The sequence below is a fragment of the Ambystoma mexicanum genome, chromosome 3p (assembly GCF_040938575.1).
Source record: "Ambystoma mexicanum isolate Mex_15411 chromosome 3p, UKY_AmexF1_1, whole genome shotgun sequence".
NCBI classification, from domain to species: Eukaryota; Metazoa; Chordata; class Amphibia; order Caudata; family Ambystomatidae; genus Ambystoma; species Ambystoma mexicanum.
This window is the reverse complement of record NC_090925.1, coordinates 487,222,133-487,241,659: the sequence shown is the minus strand read 5'-3', so window position 1 is coordinate 487,241,659 and position 19,527 is coordinate 487,222,133. Positions and strand designations below refer to the sequence as shown.

Here is a 19,527-nt window from a genome sequence, read left to right as displayed (position 1 = left end):
GGGACACCGGCACAGAGAAAATCCCTCTTCTGCATGGGAGGCAAATAAGCAGTTCTACATTTGCAAGCTTGGCATGCTTTACAGCAGCAGGCTTCTTTTCATCCAGGATGTCCCATGACTATATCTTTCCTCACATCTTGCAGTGAAAAGTAACAGTTTGAATGGACTTTCCTGGAAGGACTGCAGGACATTACCCTTCTTTTCTAAAAACAAGACCAGTGCAGAACGGTTCCATGTGTTAATATCCCCGCAAAAATATTGCGATACAAAAATATCTCCATATTTTTGCAGCAATATTGAGCCATGGACCCTGCAGAGGACACCCCGCATTATTTTAAAATGTGCGGGGGACACACCCGCAACCCCCGCTCCCACAAATTATCCCCCCCAAAAATATCGCCTATGGGGAAACAAACAACCATATGTATGGCAATATTTTTGGTGGGGATAATATGTAGGGATACCTGCAGAACCAGATTTATGGTTGCAATTTCCATTCATCGTCTTACAATAATCGGATTTCGGGCAAATGCCTTTTGTTAGTCAATGAGCAAGCAACACAATGTACCTTTACAACAAGCGTCAGCCCCTGCAGCGTTCCTCCAACATGCACATGCGCACCTGTCCTTAAGACAAAGGATTAAGCCGTTACCATCTAACACGCTGCACGTTTGTGTCTTCGTTATGAAATAGGAGGAGCACTGAAAACTTCATGAAATGGAGCTATACATGGGTTTTCGGTATACAGTGTTCATATCGAATCTTTTATAGTGAATGCACATACACGCAATATTTTATATTGAAAACCTTTATAGAGAATGCATTTAGGGGTGGGGTAAAGGGTTCAATATTTTTGGGAAACGGTCTGGGTGGGTTTTTAGGGGTGGGAAACGGGTTTGGGGGGGACCCCCCAAAAAAGGAAACAAAAACAAGTGCATTCACTATAAAAGTTTGCAACGTAAAAGATTCGATATATGTGCATTCACTCTAAATTACTTCTGTATAAAGACATGTAACTAAGTTTTCTATTGTCCAGGGAGAGTGGGTGATGAGGGGACTGTGGCAACCACACGACACTGGCCCTACCTCAGAGACAGTGCCCCTTTTGTAGGTCTGGCATTTCAAGGATATAAGTCATGGAGGAGAAGATCTAAAGGTGAAAGGGGCAGGCTGATTTCCACGAATGGTGCCAACTTGGGTTGGTGCTCCAGTCTTCAATAGTCCTGCACCTGCCCCACTCTGCCACCTGTCCCAAGTAGTGGTGGTGCTGCTGGCTTATCACTTTACTATGGTCAGGGTTCACTTCAACTGATTTTATCAGATTTCCTACAGCATTTCCCCTTCCAGATCCCATTCCGATTTAGCAGATTGTAACTAATTTCAACTCCAGAAAAGATGGTTTATAATGGATACATTTCGCCTACCACAACACATTGACAATGCTGACGAAAATGAACTACATTGAAATGGTTCAGTGCATTGCAGATAAATAGATGCACACGTTTTTAGCACAACAATTGGGATCCAAACCAGAATGCAGAATATTACTCATTTTTGACATACTGAGTTTAAACATTTATGAGTGGTTCGGGCAAACTGTTTCGGGTGGTTCGCGTAAAAAGTGAAAAATGGGGCTTGCAGGGTTCAAGTTCAGAAATGGTCTTGTTAGGCAGAGGTAGAAGCAGGAGGTTGATAGATTAGTTTGGGAATAAGATTTAGATGAGGCAGAGATGGAAAATGAATAGGACTGAGTTGAGAGGAAGGACAATAATAAAAATGGCCTTTAGTTAGGCGACATGACGAAAATTAAAGATAGATGTAGTGAGAGATAGGTGGACAATTAAAACAGGATTTAGCTGGAGGGAAAGGTTGGGGAAAAAATAAGACGGGCCATCTTTCTGTCTCTACCACATCACTGTAACCTGTTTCCTTAAGAAACCCATGTCACATGTGTACATTCTTTCGAGGCAGGGCAGGAGATTAGATTAAATTCAGTGGTTATAGACCAGTGTGCCAGCTTTTACTAGCTTCATTTTTGAAATTTCGAAGAACACATCTTGCAACTCTTCTGAGGCAAGAAAGTATTCAGTCTGAGTGTCATTACTTAGTGGTCATACCATATACAAATTGCAGAGAACGTCTAGCCAGGCGGAGGTTATTAAATATCTGTAAGAGACCATGCAATCTTGTAGTGGCCAGAACAAATACTTGCAGCTTGCAAAATTGAGAAAATAAAATCTTAGAATTGTGCTGGACAAGAGAGAGCATTCTGAGGCTGTAACCTAATTTGCCATCTTCTTTTAGGAATGTAGACGTGGCTATTTTGCGGGCCAAGATGTCTGGAGAACATACAAGTGCCAAATGAGAGAGAGGTATGTGGGTGGGTTTAGCTAGGGGAGAAAGAGGAGGGGCATTGCATAATAAACCTACTGATGAGCCGGGATAAGTGTAGAAGTGCATGATGTAGGATTTTTCTAGTCTCATCCCCCAGCACCTACATCCACCTATGATGAGTCCACAGTCAGAGGATAATGATGGTGAACATGATAAAGTTGCTGACCCATCTGTACCCATGCCCCTGCAAAACATGATTTTTGACATCAGTGATGCGAGGAGGAGGAGGAGAATAATGTCAGTTACAGAGATAGCAAGGGGGCGATCTGCCAGATCTGAAGGTTCGAAAACGCATTTGGCAGCCACAAAACCAACACCAACACCAACTTTGCCCTCAGCACTTTCCTGGCCAGTATTATTAAGGCATATCTTCAATCACCATCACCAAGTCTGGAAGTTCTTCATAATGCAGGATTAAGAATGACAGCATCTTACCAACTGTATTGTGCAATACAACTGTGCACCAGAGAAACTCTGGGACCAAATTGGGTACTATATCGTTGTGGTGGCATATGGTGCAATACCATGAACAAGATTGTGGTGAATGCCTCTTCTGCAGTTCTCCCATCAGCCACTAGTCAGCAAGCATGCAACCGCAAGTCCATACTCCCACTAGCGATGGTCAAATTAGAAAGATCAGTTGCAAAGGTTTATAAGATTCTGGGGCCAAGGGAAAGCTGCCTACTATGTAAAGCACCCCTCGAGGTGTAATAGGTGGATGCCCAGAGTCATCCTACACTTCCCCCAATCTAGACAGCTGTGTTCTTCCCAGCAGCTCAAATATCCTACAAAGAGCTACCTCCATTTCCTTCAATGTAGCCCCAACAAGAAGCCACCTCTTCATAACTGCAAAAAGCAGTGTCGAGTAATGCTGTTGCTTTTATTGGCATCACTGGAAATGCTTCCCAGAAAACAAAGGCAAGGTGCACCAAACAACAGATGAAGGAGGGCAGGGGGTGAATTCCTCAGTCTATCTATTCATGCACACAAAAAACGATATCTCACTGAACACAGAATAGCAAAGTGGAATATCTCCCCCTCTCCACTAAGAAACATGGCTTGCATTGATGAAACATGTATTTCCACTTATGCTACATGATACATGATATATGATAAGTCATTTATAATGTGCCTGCACACAAGTGTTTCTAGGCGCGACAAAATAAGGAAGGGAAGACCTTAGGAGGACAAAACATACGATCTTACTAGGCCTCGTGTCATTCAGATCACGCAAGTGCGAGTGGGATCAAGGCGGGGAGGGTGCGATGGTAATGTGGTAAGTGCTGCCAGGTAGATAGCTCAATAAGTGCAGGGAGTCGGGGGACTCTAGGGTTGCAGATACAGGCCCCAAGTGGTTGGGAAGCCCAGAGGCAGTGCAAGGGGCAACTGGGCGTGCAGGAGCCTGGTCCAGTAGGTTCAGTGGGTGGCCAGGTAACCAGTTAGCGCAGCAGACAGGAGGATCAGCAAGAGAGAGAAAGCAGAAGCAAAAGGGAAGGTCTTGAGTTGCTTCTGGAACCGGAGGTGGTCCTGCAAAACTTTAAGAATGGCAGGGAGGCTGTTCCAGAGGGAGGCCCCAGCAGAGGCCAGAGATCTACCACCCACTCTCTGCCTGGAGAAGCGTCTAACCCTAAGAGAGTTGGAGAAGTATGAGCGGAGGGCTCGAGAAGGAGGATGCTTATATCACCATAACCATAATGCATATTTATCATGGCAAAACATCACATTGTAGTATGTCAACAGTGAAAACATCACACTTCAAAGTACATTAGCCGAAGGATGTGACCCCTTAATTGGGGCTTACCTTATTGAAACAGGTGCCGTAGGACTGCACGACCCATCTGTGTATCATCAGCATGTTGCTGTCTGAGGCAATAATGCCTGGTAAATGTGTGTGGTACCGACCAGGAAGCCGCCTGACAGATATCTCCCAGTGGAATTCCGGACCACAATGCCGTTGACGAAGAAGTGGATCTCGTCGAATGGGCCTTTGGACGCTTCTCCAGCGGTTTTCCGGCTTTTGAGTGACAAAAGGAAATAGTAGACACCCATCGGGCTAGTCCTTGTTTTGAGATCGGTTTACCTTTAGCCAAAGGGCCATAAGCCACAAATAGCTGTCTCGTGTCTCTGAAGCTTTGAGTGCGATGGAGGTAAAATTTTAAAGCTCTTTTCACGTCCAGTGTATGGAGAGTCTTCTCCGCAACCGACGAAGGTGTTGGGAAAAACGTCAGCAGCACTATAGAAGAGTGCTTATGGAACATGGTAGGTACTTTAGGAATGAAATGAGGATTAGTAGCCAACACAACTTTATTATTGAAAAATCTCAAGTACGGTGGATCAATCACTAAAGCTTGTATTTCTTACAGTCGTCGAGCCAAAGTAATAGCCACCAGAAAAGCCAATTTCCACGACAAAAAAATTAAATGATGACAATGACATTGGTTCAAAAGGGGCCTTCATCAGCGCTGCCAGAACCAGGTTAAGACTCCAGCTTGGAGGAAACCTTTTTGCGGGAGGAAAGGTTCGGAACAATCCTTTAAGGAAATGTTTAATCAGCCGGTCACTAAATAACGGAGTTGAATGTCTCTTCCGAGTAAATCTCGAAATGGCAGCCAGAGGCACTTTATGGATGAAACAGACAAGCCTTTTTGAGCTAGGAGTAGCAAGTATGGTAGAAGCTGTTCCGGTGTGATATGAAGCGGGACCAAACCTGGTTGACCTGCGCACCATGTGCAGAATCTCTTCCATTTGTATGAATATGAAGTGTTCGTGGACGGCGCCCTCGCCGCTTGCAAAATGCGACGACAGTCCGCTGGAATCTCTAACGTGCCAAACTCGGAGAAATCAGGAGCCAGGCTGTCAGACTGAGGCTGTCAGGGTCGTGATGCCAAACAACCCCTTTTCTCCTAAGACAGAAGGTTTGGGATTTTCTGGAACCTCATTGGTTCTGCCGCTGAAAGATGGAGTAGATCGGAGAACCACACTTGTCTGGCCCAGTACGGGCCACCAGGATCACCCGACATGGATATCTGTGGATCCATTGCAGCATCCGACGTATGAGCGGAAACGGGGGAAAGGCATACAGAAACTTGTCCGTCCACGGGAAAGAGAACACTTCCCCTAGAGAGTCTTGCTGTGGCCACCTGCTCGCGTATTGTGGGCATTTCTTGTTGCCTCTCGTCGCAAAGAGATCGAGGGCCGGACGACCCCATTTCTCAAAGACACACTGTAGTTGTTGGTCGTTCAGTTCCCATTCATCTCCCTGGTGAGAGAGTCTGCTTGCACGTTTTTGACTCCTGGCAAGTGGAACGCCAATAGATATATCTTCTGCTGAAGGGCGCAATGCCAGATCTCCTGGGCTTCGGTTGACAGAGTTCTGGAGCGAGTTCTTCCCTGTTTCCTTAGATAAAACATTGTTGTTGTGTTGTCTGTCATAATCCGTACAACTGATCCCTTTATCCGTGGAAGAAAGGACTTCAGGGCCAAACGCACCGCCCTTAATTCCAGCACATTGATATGAAGGCAGGACTCCTCCGATGACCAACGACCCTGAACCTGTAGGGAATCCAGATGAGCTCCCCATCCAGTTAGAGAAGCATCCGTCACCACTGTCATCTGGAACACCGGTTCCAGCAAGGGCTTTCCCTTTGTCAGATTTATGGAAACTCTCCACCATTGAAGCGCCTGCACGAGTTTGCTGTTGATGGTCAATTTGTCCGACCAACGCCCTTGACTCTGTGCCCATCGATCCGCCAAGAATTCCTGAATCGGTCTCATGAAGAGATGACAATTGTTGATTAAGGGTATGCAGGACGACATGGTCCCCAGTAGGGACATACACCTTCGCACTGACACTCTGGTGTCGACTTTCCAATCCGATGCTTTTTGCTGCAGTTTCAGAACCCTTTCGACGGATGGCTTTACCAGTCCTGACTGCGTCTGGAATTCCGCCCCCAGAAAGACCAAGGTCCTTGATGGCAATAAGGAGGACTTTTCGAAGTTTATTGCGACGCCCAAACGTTGTAGGAGGCCCATGGTGGCATTTAGACTTTCCTGTGTCCTTTCCGGAGACAATCCCCTCACTAGCCAATCGTCCAGATAAGGGTACACATGATGACCTTCTTTCCTTAACCAGGCTGCTACTGGAGCCAGACACTTCGTGAACGTCCTGGGAGACGATTTCAGTCCGAATGGGAGGACCTTGAACTGATAGTGGGTTCGTCCGACGAAGAACCGTAGGAATCTTTTGTGTCGTCAACGCATCGGTATATGGAAGTATGTGTCCTGAAGGTCTAGCGACGACAAATAATCTCCCGGTTGTATCGAACGGATCACTTCTTGGAGTGTAAGCATCTTGAATTTTAGATTCTTGAGCAGTTTGTTGAGAGCTCGTAGATCTAGAATGGGACGCCATTTTCCATTGGGTTTCTTGATGACAAAGTAACGGGAGTACACTCCCTGTCCTCTTTCTGCCACCGGGACCAGTTCTATAGCCCCTTTCTGCAGCATAAGTGCCACCTCTTGCATTAGTATTTGAAGGTGGGGCTGCGTCGAGAAGACCGGTGGAATGCGTGGTGGCTTGCCCTTGAACTGTAGAGATGGCCCAGATGTCTTGTGTCCAAAACCCATTGGTCTGTTGTTATGCGTGCCCACTCATCTACGTGACGAGACACTCTGCCCCCCAGGACGTTCTGTAAGTTGTCATTGGTAGCTATTGGCATGTTTATCCTTCGTCGACGAGGAGTAGGCGCCTCGTCGTCTGGAGGATTGGTAATCTCTGCCTTTACGAGTAGCTTGGGCTGCACATCTGTAGCCTTGGGAAGAGTAGGAGGGTGTGCTGAAACCTCGGTCTCTAGATGATCCAAACTGGGAGTTACCTGATGCTCCTCTGAAGGGACGAAAGGAACGGAAATTCCTACCACTCTGGAGGGCTCCAAGGGAACGAGCCGTGTCAGAATCTTCTTTCATGCCCTTCAAGGCTTCATCCACTTTCTCCCCAAACAGGTGTTCTCCTTCGCACGGCATATCCATTACCTTATATTGTACCTCTGGTCTGAACGTCGTGCACTTAAGCCAGGCTTGCCTTCGTAACACTACGCCATTGTTGATTTGCTTAAAGCCTGATTCCGCCAGGTCGACAGCAATGTTAATGGAATGATTGGAAGCCTCTTCTCCCTCACGTACGAGCAGCATGGCAGACTTCCTGTGTTCCTCCGGCAGATGGTCCAAGATAGGAGCTAGCCGATGCCACATCTCCCTATCATACCGGGCCATAATAGCCAGGGAGTTGGCTGCTTTAACTGTAGTTGCTCCAACCGATAGCACTTTCTTCCCAAAAGCATCTTGTTTCCTGGCTTCGTTGTCTGGCGGGGTCGTGCATTTGTGTTGCGACCTTGCCTTGCTGGCCGCTGCGGCGGATACCACTAATTCCGGCGAAGGTTGAGACGTCAAGCACTTGGGAGTCGATTCCGGAGCCTTGAATTTCTTTTCCAATCGACCTTTTAGTGGCGGTTCTAAAAAGGGGTGACGCATGGTTTTTAGTCTCTCCTGCCAGACATGGTCTAAAATAGGGATAGCAAATATCGCCTTTCTGCTTTTGCCCATATGATCGAACAGAAAACAATCTTTTTTCTCTTCTTCTGGGACTAGGCCAAATTCCGCACATGCCTTACCCATCATGACATGGAAAGCACCCACATCATGAGGTGGTGATGGCTGCGCCGGACTCTTCGGAGTTTCCATCTCCGCTTCAGAGTCCCATGTAGGGTCCCTCGAGGGGGATAACGAGATGTCTGAACCCGACCCTTCACGTTCCGACTCTGATAGTTCTCCTCCTTCCTGTGGACGAGAACGATCTTCCTCAACCGGGTAAGCGGTAGGAATTCTGGATGGAGGGCGAGGAGCGGGCCTGGCTCGTCGACGACTGGCGAGGCCTGTAACACTGTCGGGACAAGCTGAGGTAACCGAGTGTCCAACCGCTCCAACAGCTTCTGTAATGTGTTGAACACCTCCAGGGACAGAACAGCCTGGGGATTCAGTAAGGAAGAGGTAACTGGAATGGCACTTCCACTAAAGAGCGGGCCCGAACCAGTTGGTTGTAATCCCAGATCGGTTTGATATGCGACCGGCTCACGGTCATCCTCTGCCGACGAGATGGAGAAAGCCGCTTCTGGTTGCAGCAAGGCCTCAGGCGGGATCGGATCAAAAACCTCTGGTTGCCATCCCACCGACGGGGCCACCGTCGACTATGACATCTTTTCCATAGGCGCTGGTTGACCTGACGAAATAGTCGTTGGAAGAGCCGTCGCCGAAGACAAAGCAGGCGTCGACGACCGGATCGTAGTCGATGAAGTCTGTGGAGCAGGGTCTTGAGGCGTTCCCGCCGTTTTTGACCTCGACTTGTGGGACGAGGACTCTCGACTCGAGGTAGACTTATGACGGTCTCCTGAGGAGGATTTCAATGAGTCTTTTCTCTCCTTTTTAGATGAGGAGGAAGAAGACGAAGCCTTATGTGAAGAGGAGGACTTCGCAGGATGTTTCACCGAGGGGCGTTTTTCAGATGAGCGCGATTTCTTTGCCGGAGGCTACGCCGACACTGATCGACGAGGGGGGACAGGAGACTTAGATCTCGAAGCTGTAGAGCCTACCTCCGATGCCTGGTACGCACCCGCTCCGTCATTGAGCCAAGTAACCAGGCGTCTGTTGCGGTCTTTTAGGGTCTTTTGTGAGAAGCCCTGACAGATCTCACATGTGTCCGCCGTATGATGAGGGTGAAGGCAGTAAATACAGTCCATATGCCCGTCTCCTTCATATACTTTCTTAAGACCGCATGTAGCACACGGACGAAATAACGCCTTTCCAGACATTCTTCAAAATTAAACAGTCGAAGAAGAAGAACGCACAACCTAATAAAATAGTAGATACTCGAGGTAATCCCACTACTTTGGAAGACGGTTGAAATCTGAGGGAGCCGCGGGGGCGGGGCTACTTATACCTCTACGTCCTAGTGGCGCAGGCATACGCGGCCCAAAACGACGTAGATAGGACACAAAAGTGTCGAAATTTTTACTATGGAAAAGGTCTATATAATTTACCGAGGATTCCCAGCCTGACGACGGCGAATATTCTAAGCATGTGAATCCATGAAAGATCCAATGCTGGAGAAGTAAGATACAGAACTGCCGAAGGTCCTGATATTGCTAAACCTACTGAAAGGAACTCTGTTTTGTTTTTTGTATGCAGCAGGTCCTCAGAGGCAAGAGGCTTTTTGGGCTTCAAACTGATCCTCATGACAGGGGTAAGGACCATCCAGAGTGTTAGAGATTGAGAGATGAAGGTTGGAAAGGGCTGTGTCAGAGTGTGAGTCAGCTGTAGGAGTAGGAAGAGGAGAGAAAGTAGCAGCGAAAGCCGCCACTGACACGCTTCATGGGCCAGATGGCAAAGAATGTGGGTGGTAGTGCTGGGTTCGACTTAACCTGGGGGACAGAGAGCGACAGGTGAGAGGAGATAAAGTCCAAGATAGAGGAGTAGTGAGATGGGTGGAGAGGGGGATGTCCAATGAGATCAGAATATCCAGGGTGTACCCTGCAGAGTGAGTCAGGCCAGAGGGAAGGAGAAAGAAAAAGAGAGAGAGAGAGAGAGAGGGAGAGAGAGAGAGAGAGAGATTGTGAAAGAGCCCAGAGGAAGGACTAGAAGCATCAAAGTGGATGTTGAGGTCTCTGAGGAAGGGGGAGAAGTTGAGAGGTAGAGGCAAGGAGGGAGGAGGAGAAGTCAGCCCACTAGGAGAGGAAGAGGGCGACTGAGTTTACTGGGACTATACTGGGAACACCAACTTGAGAGCCCCCCAAAAAAGGGAAGCAAGAAGACTGTAGGGATTGAAATTCCCTCTGCTTAAAAGCATTTCACCTACAGAAAAGGAACCAAATAGAGAAAGATCTGGACCACTTGGTCACCACACAACTTCCAGAACGCATTGCATGAATTCATAATTCAGCATTTTTAAAGCCACACCCTCCTCCAATTTACAAATAACAAAGCCTCACTCCCAATCATATTAATGTACGAAATCACCACCCGAGTGCCTCAACCAATGAAGGTGCAGACACTTGGTCCACGCAACTTAAAAGGGGCTCTGTTTCCTCCCTCTGGTTGAGGAGAAGCTGGAGAACAGATAATCCTTACAGTGCTTTGGGAAGGATGTTCCATTGGAGCTGAGAGTACCAAGAGGCTCAAGGAGGCTGTAGAGACTGCAAAGATGATGACACCATGTCTCTTGAAAATAAGGCGAGGAAGGCAAACAACTAAGTTCGAACAGGGAAAGATCAAGGACGTAATGAGGCAATACTTGAGCAAGAGGTTGACTGAGGAGGGAAAGTGGGATATGCAAGAAGGGAGAGAAAGAGGAAGGAGAAGAAGAAACATAGAATTGAGAAGGAGAAGTTGACAGAGGCAGGGGTTAGAGACACAGGAAGGAGGAGAAGGGAGTGACCGAGTATTGAGGAAGTGGAGAGAGAAAAATCAGACCGGGACTAAGAGGAGCAGCCCAGTCATTGTGCTGGGAGAGAAGGACATTTCCTTTGACTCGATTGGACTTTTGGCACAGATCGTGTCCCAGAGAGAAGGTCAGAGTTGAGAAATTAAATTGCGGATTAAGCCTTGCTGTGGGCTACATCCCGAATCGAAGACCTTGGGATTGGAGGAGAAGCAGAGTAAAGAGTTAATAACTATATAGGTTTCTTACAGAGTGAGGGCCTAGATATTGTGATGAATCTGGACAATTTGTCACTTCTCCCTAGAGGGGAGCCACTCCCTTTGAGGCTAGAGTTGAGCCCACTATGCAAAACCCTCCCTAGGGAATCTGGGGAAGTGGGACCTCAATGGGAATGACTCCCATCTTCGGGACAAGGACTCCCATTCCAGCAGGGAACCCCCAGTCAAAACTACCCTTTCTACATATATGGATGTCAGAAAAAGAGTTGCATTCCCTGTTACAACTATAAATCAAGAATATCCTTCTGTGACCCTATTGGCTTCAGGTAATGGTGAACTTCACCAGAGTTATGGAGAAAGCTGGGGATGCGAGCGGGCACTGCTGGTTATTCTTTGTTGCGCGTGAGTTTATCCAAAAATAATGCTGCTTGGGGTGCAGCCCACTAACTTGTGCTACCGTGTGCCAGTACAGAAGAAGTGAACTGAAAAATGACCTTGACAATCTTGTCTGCGGTGTGGGCCGCACACCCTTTAATCCCAACGGGATTTATCAAATATTTCAATTTTCCATTAATCTAAGTTGAACAAATATTTAATTCTTCAGTAGTGTATTTTATTCTCAAAGTATAGCGTGCTGACGTTGTTTATAAATCAACATCATAAAGTGGCCAATGCATTTCGGACTATGTAGTCCTTCATTAGGGCCTTTCCTAATCAAAGTAAATATCCACAAAGTATGCAACAATGTGCAGTGGTGTGGGATTACAAGGATTATATCATCGTTCCAGTTCAGAAATATAACCAAGTTAAAAAGTACCATATTCAAGCAAATGAAAAATGTGCAAAGAAAATTACAGTGAAATCAACAGGGTACCCACGTACAACGAACATACATGTACACAAAAAGAAAGAAAGGGATTGAAAAAAGGAGAAATACATAAATATTCTTCATTGACCGTGCCAATAGTCATCATGTTTACATATATTTACATATGTTCACCCAATACTGTTATGGTGCATGTGTCTACTAATGTAACTGTACACCTTCAGTGTGACCATGCATGTCGCCAGAGTGTTAGTCTGACAACTATATTGTTGTGCCTGAATTGTGGGTACCAACGTCCCAGTCATGCAAAATTTGCTAATATGCATGCTTCTGACCTTACCCAGTACGCTCTGTATATATTATAATGTGTATCCTTGTAGCGTTCGTTCAAGTACCCACAATTCAGGCACAACAATATAGTTGTCAGACTAACACTCTGGCGCCATGCATGGTCACACTGAAGGTGTACAGTTACATTAGTAGACACATGCACCATAACAGTATTGGGTGAACATATGTAAACATATGTAAACATGATGACTATTGGCACAGTCAATGAAGAATATTTATGTATTTCTTTTTTCCCTCCCTTTCTTTCTTTTTGTGTACTCTCAATGCAACACTCAGCATTTTTGCACAGATGGCGGCTCACTATGAGTCAGCGCCAGACAGCGTCTTGATACAGCGTTCTGTTACACAGAGGTAAGTTACACAAGTACGGGGCCGCTATGGCCACGGCAGTGCACATTGCACCGGCAGCAGGTTCACTGTATTAAATAGTGTTAACGGAGTTTTCGCAGAATAATGGTTGTACTGAATACTGAAAGGAATTTTGTTTTGTTATGTTTAATTAGGTACATGGGCGTACTTGAACGAACGCTACAAGGATACACATTATAATATATACAGAGCGTACTGGGTAAGGTCAGAAGCATGCATATTAGCAAATTTTGCATGACTGGGACGTTGGTACCCACAATTCAGGCACAACAATATAGTTGTCAGACTAACACTCTGGCGACATGCATGGTCACACTGAAGGTGTACAGTTACATTAGTAGACACATGCACCATAACAGTATTGGGTGAACATATGTAAATATATGTAAACATGATGACTATTGGCACGGTCAATGAAGAATATTTATGTATTTCTCCTTTTTTCCCTCCCTTTCTTTCTTTTTGTGTACATGTATGTTCGTTGTACGTGGGTACGCTGTTGATTTCACTGTAATTTTCTTTGCACTTTTTTCATTTGCTTGAATATGGTACTTTTTAACTTGGTTATATTTTTGAACTGGAACGATGATATACTCCTTGTAATCCCACACCACTGCACATTGTTGTTTACTTTGTGGATATTTACTTTGATAAGGAAAGGCCCTGATGAAGGACTACATAGTCCGAAATGCATTGGCCACTTTATGATGTTGACTTATAAACAACGTAAGCACGCTATACTTTGAGAATAAAATACACTACTGAAGAATTAAATATTTGTTCAACTTGGATTAATGGAAACTTGAAATATTTGATAAATCCTGTTGGTATTAAAGGGTGTGCGGCCCACTCCGCACACAAGATTGTCAAGGTCATTTTTCAGTGAACTTCACCAGAGTGCCATAATCATGGAACACAGACATGTCATTCATTCGAATGGCGTGCATAAGACGCAAGTGTTTTGTGAATGGAGAGGGACCAGCAGGTGCTACCTGGAAGCGAGCCCTGGAGAATCTACAGCCTAGAAAGGTGGAGCAACGTCGAGCCTTGGAGGCAGCAGTGACTAGCAGCGGAACAAGCAACCCGCTAGCTAGAGGCTTGGTGGTGGGTGCCTTACCCGAGCAAGAGGCTCTGGTCAAGGTGAGGCAGAGGATGGAACGACAACCGGGTGGAGTGACCACTGAAGAGGAGTGTTGAGTCTGGCGTCCATAAACTAACATGGAGACCTGAGAGGAAAAAGGAGCCTGAGATCCCGACCTCCGAACGACAAACGTCTTTCCTGCCATTAGAGGCACCGATGGGGGAAAGACGCTACAGACCTCTGGAGGCGAGCAAAATACATGACTGCGGTTTTCCAGGAGCACAGAAACCAATGCAGGTATGAAAGGTACAAGTTACTTACCTTTAACTCTTGTTCTCCAGCATGGGTCTTGCATGCTCATGAATAGGATTGCACATCAGTACATATAAACATCCACGGGAGGTGGCAAGGCTCACAGAAGCAATACACTTACTCCTGGAACAGACTCGCGTCAAACAGGTTGTGTAGCACTGCTTGGCCGACCCAGGAGCTCGTCTCTGGAATCTCTGTTGACAGAGTAAAATATTGTGAAGGTGTGGGTAGACCGCCATGTTGTAGCCCCGCAGATGTTGAGCAGGGAAATACCAGAGAGCAATGCAGTCATTGCTGCGATGGCTCTGATGGAATGGGCTCTCGGCCGACCGGGAAGCGGTCTGTTGGCCAGAGGATGGCAATGAATGAAACAGCCAGAGAGCCACCTGGAGATGGAAGCCTTAGACAGGGTGTTGCCATTTCTCACAGGTCCAAAATTGAAGATAAGCTGACAAGTTTTTCAAAAGGCCTTCATGAGTGCCACGTAAAACTTCAGGGAAATTGCAACGTCCAGAAAATGCAACGCCCTTTCAGCAGGATGACAAGGATTCGCGAAGAAGACTGGCAAATCAAAGACTCCTTGAGATGAAAGTCCGATGGAACCTTCAGCATTAAGGAAGGATGAGTTTGCAGAACCACCTTAGTGCCGTAGAAGGACAAATACAGAGGCTTACAGGAGAGATACTGCCTCTCTCCAACCTGCCTGGCCAAGGTGATCACCACTAGGAAGGCAGTCTTCCTTGACAGAAACATCAAAGGGTTAAATTAAATGTATGATTCAGCCAATGTATGCGTTATCAATTGACTTGACTAAACTTACAAATGTATCTTGCCTCATTTATTGAACAGTTAAATTGCTTAAAGAATAATTAGGTTCGTGAATGGGCCTGTTGGGAACACTTTCCCTGTATTGACTATTTTGTGCTCTTCAGTTTCCAACAGCAACAGAGCTCTCCCTTTGAGTAAGAGTTAGGAAACACGCCATCCACCCAGGCAATCAACTACAACAAAATTACACATTTGCAGGACTAAGTAGTGTGTCCACATTAACTATACTGTCAAACTATGAACGCATGTTGTCTCTTGGACAAGCGCTCTCCTTTCTTTTAAAAATAATAAGTACAATGATCTTTATAGAAAATATATTGCGGTTATATCCTTCAAAAAAAATATTTAATGATATATATATATATATATATATATCCAATCTAATACATTTTCAAATTGGTGTGTTAGTATCATAGGTGGATGAATCTTTTCACATTCAAAGTCAAATAACAAATTCAACTGAATTGTGCCCACTGTATGGCCAATAGCTTTGCCCTTTCTCAGACTTTCTCAATGCTAATAAATTGGTGTCATTAAGATATTGGCTCTAATGACAAGTAATTGCTTTTACAATGACAACATTCTCAACACCTTTATCATCAACCTATAGCAAATAAATCAGTGAGTAATAATTCAATATCCCAAACTGTAGAGAGCCTTTTCATATGATCACAGAATGAGAAGAGGAAATAGAAAACATAATTAGAACAATTATCAAAAAATAGCAACTTTTATCAAATTTCTTTTTTAAAGTGAAAATTGTTCTATTAAGGGGTGGGTGGGGATGTGCATGCAACCACTAAACCAGCTTTGTCCATGTGGTAAGTCTTTTTACCTGTTAGTTTGATAATTTTGGGCACGACTTTTAGAGAGTTTTTAACTCTTGAATTTGCTCTTAGTTGTTTTACCTTCTAAAACTAGGAACCCACTTCTAATTATAACTGTGGGATTATGGATACCTGTTTGGTCTCAAATATAGTAAATATTATCAAGGTCGATTATTGCATATAATCAGTACCCTTTTAGCTGCATCTAGCAAGCATAAAGCAAGATCATGTTAATTTGAATCCTCATGCTAGTAAACATTGTTATATTCTATGTGATAAAGTAGTGTTCCATGAATATCTGCTTTTCAGCAATGCTTCACTTCCTTGCTGTGAAATTCTTACCCACTTCTAACTAGTCTGTTGCATAACGTCAACTTGCATCCTCTTAAACATCCCTTATTTTTAGCTTCTATTTTATTCATCCAGGCTATTATTGTAATTGAATTTATGGGATCACAATACAAGCTCTATACACCTCCACCATGTCAAATACAAATAGTCTTTTTTTCTATATTTTTGTTTTTTAAACATTCTGGTGTGGCACAGAGAGGAAAAAGAACCGAGAAAACATTTGATGGTGTTTTTAGGGGGGGGACATAAGGGTAAAAGATAAGATTACAAGAGACCAGTTGAAAAATAGATACCAAAAAAGCATGCAAAGCTAATGCCCTGATAAGAAAGATCACTAAACCCCCTCCATAATCTAAAAACACCTCTACAACATAAACTGTTGGCTTGCCCGTTAACATTTTGTACATCCCAACAAAACCCATAAAGATAAAGTGATACAGTATTTTTATAGGCTATCAAATTTCCAAGGACACACTAATGTTCTCTGTAAATTTGGTGATTAATTGGCTTGCCATACAGAACCTCATCGGCCTGGACCAGTAGGATTGTTTTGGGCACCATTATGGGCTGCCAGCGAGCAACCGAGAGCACCTAATACTTTGGACGGTACTCATTTCCACCCATGAGCAAAACTGGGCTGAGGTCCACCCAGCTTTATTCTTAAAGTTACTCGATAAAGTAGGTTTTCCCTCTCACATTCCATTCGATCAAAAAAGGGAAGGATTTACTGGAATCAGAAATTCAGTAGACGCTGGTGAACTGATCATTGCCTTAGCAAAATCAATAGTAACTTAAAATACAAAAAGCACCAGACCCAACCTGGACTAAGAGCAGGTGGACAAGGATCTTGTTGCACCATGTGCACTTTAGTCAACTGTTAAATTGAACAAGGGCACAACGGCAAAGGTAGAACTGGTTGGGCAAGTTTGTGATTGGGTCCACAAATAAGTAGACATACCCATGTGCATCATACTCTTTTGCTAACATAGCAAAGACTTTAAAGGCACATTTATACTCACATTGTTGCATGCATCTGGATTTCGTACTTGCAAGTCTGCCTTTTTCTATCTATCGTTAATGAGCTTAAAATATTTAGGTTAGAAACATACATGCTACATTCCTTGAAAACTGAAAAAAATGCTAAAGTGGCATTTAAGTCGGCATAGATATGGCTGACTGAACCCTCCTTTTATGAAATGTTTACAACATGTAATCCTGTATATAAAAATTATATGCTGTAAAGCTATTTTATCATAAATTTGTCTCAAATGTCCATTTTATGTATTGTGATTTTATGGTAAATTGCTTTCCTGAATGAATCAATTTATCACTAGTAGAATAGGTGCGCAAACGAAATATTGATAGTAAAAATCCATATTCACCTGCATTGTACTGATGCATAAGCTTCTGTGGATCACAAACTGGCTAAGCGCTGCCGACCTTTTATAGCTGTTTCTTCCATGGACCATCAGTAATCGCCCCAGGTGCTTGAACTGAGTGATTGAGAAATCTGCGGCAAGAGATGCTTGCTTCCCTTCCTGTTTCACAAACAAATGTAGTCTCATCAGAAACATGCTATATTCAGTCACTCATGATCGAAATCGTGGAATTGAGCCAGAATGGGCATGGTACAATGCAACCAGGCAGAAAGGCAGCAAATCCCCCACACTCACAGAACAGATTCATAGACAAACCGTTTCATGGTAAGAGAAAGAAACTGGGACAAAAGAACAACATATAAATTGGGTTCATGTCATATCTTGGCTCTTAACATGGCCCTTTCTGTTTTGCCGGAAGTCTCCTGTACCACCACCTTATTTCCCCCTTCTTTTTAGTGCCACAACTAACTGTGAAATGATAATCTTCCTAATTAAAGCAATTCTTGGCACTACAATATTAAGGGCCAATATATAATGACAACAATATAATAAACTGTCACCATGATCTAGGAATAACCGATACGACTAGTACTGAGACTGGAAAGGCAGAGAATGAAAAAGGCTTTGTATGCACTGCTGCAGCTGAAACAGACCCGATTCATATGAGCTCACCTTTCCTTCAACTCCCACACCACAATCCGCTTCTTGAATCATGCTGACATCATTCCCTCCATCACCTGCAAGACAGAACACAGGAGGAAACACTGCATTGAGTAACTGGACCAGGCCATAGAATAACAAGTACAACAGATGAGTTCAACAGCACATGGGGTGAGGATGAGCTATGAGGATACGCCAACCTTTGCAGAGGTGAATCCTCTGAGGAGCAGTAATTGTTTTACAGATAAACAGGGAAACATGACTCATTCTGAGAGGACTTGTCCAAATAGGTTTCAAGGGAATATTTGAGCCCATCAGTCCATCATACATCCACACCCCTACCACAAGTACTTTCTTGAGGCACTAGGAACCTCCTTGCTGCAGGCTAATACAAAATTGCATTTTTGGGAATTCTCTAGATCCTTTGTAAGGTCCCCTTAATAGTTTGCTTATTATCTTTCTCTTTTTTTGGATCACTCACATATTGTTGGTGGACAGAGGGACTTCAGTAGAAGCCCTCCTGCCACTGCATCCCTTTTTTACTCCTTAAGAGTACATGGTACCTGGGTCGCCCATAAGCTTGGCGCACAGGAGTGCTTCATTTGCAACACATTTGTGCTAGAGGGTAATTATATCACCCTAAATTGGTTTAAGAAGGTAGGGTGGCGGGAGTTGTTATTTAGTTTTAGCTTCACAAGGGGTGCAAGCTGAGGTACCGCACTGGTAGCCCAAAGTATCCTTTTAGTAACCAGTGAGCTACCAATGTATTTTCTCCAGTTATACTCTCTGGCAATTTGTTTTGGGGGCTTCCTTTGGACAGGGGAACCATGAGGCAGGCCTAAAACTGATGATTTGCACACACAGGATCTTTGTGAGAAGCCATACACCCTTTATAATGGTTTGAAAAGGCGTTTATCAGTTCCTGACCCTTAGCGGGCTCAATCCCATCCCAGGTCGGTGGTCTCAGTTGAGTGGCAGATTTAAGGGTAAGTCTTATATAGTGCCTTTCTGACAATAAAGTTGGCCTCACTGTGCATCTCTGTAAGAAAAGCAAATGAGGGTGTTTATCAGATAGCAGGAAAGGCTGACGGGGAAACCCTGGGGTGGTGGTGGTGGTATTACCCACTTTTGGCAAATTGCATTCCGATAAATTCTTATTTTTTTTGCTGCCTTTTATCACTTTTTCTACAAATTTAGAGATGAGGGATTTGAGATAGCTATTTAGGAAGAGGGGGCTAGGGCGGGGAATATAGGTGGTGAGGTGATCCGCTCCACTTTGTGGTAAAAAAGTGTTACAATCGGCATAGATCTTTGGGGGGTGCATATCAGAAATAAGCATTACCTGCGTGGAATTCTGTGCTCTTTGTGATGGGTATGGATATGTTCAGGTGAGGTGTAAGGGGAGTTCCTGTGCTGTGAAGCATTTTTTGACAGAGTGGTTGA

At 44.7% G+C, this 19,527-nt stretch overlaps 1 protein-coding gene across 1 annotated transcript in view; it reads right to left on the bottom strand.

Annotated features, from left to right (window-relative positions):
* ATP9A (ATPase phospholipid transporting 9A (putative)) overlaps positions 1 to 19,527 on the bottom strand; it is a 1,385,006-nt gene that overhangs the window by 165,551 nt on the left and 1,199,928 nt on the right. The window contains exons 22-23 of the mRNA XM_069651153.1: positions 18,097 to 18,161; positions 17,428 to 17,583 (exon numbers count right to left, since the gene is read on the bottom strand). Of these exons, the coding sequence (XP_069507254.1) occupies positions 17,428 to 17,583; positions 18,097 to 18,161 (221 nt within the window). The remainder of the gene's footprint in view (positions 1 to 17,427; positions 17,584 to 18,096; positions 18,162 to 19,527) is intronic.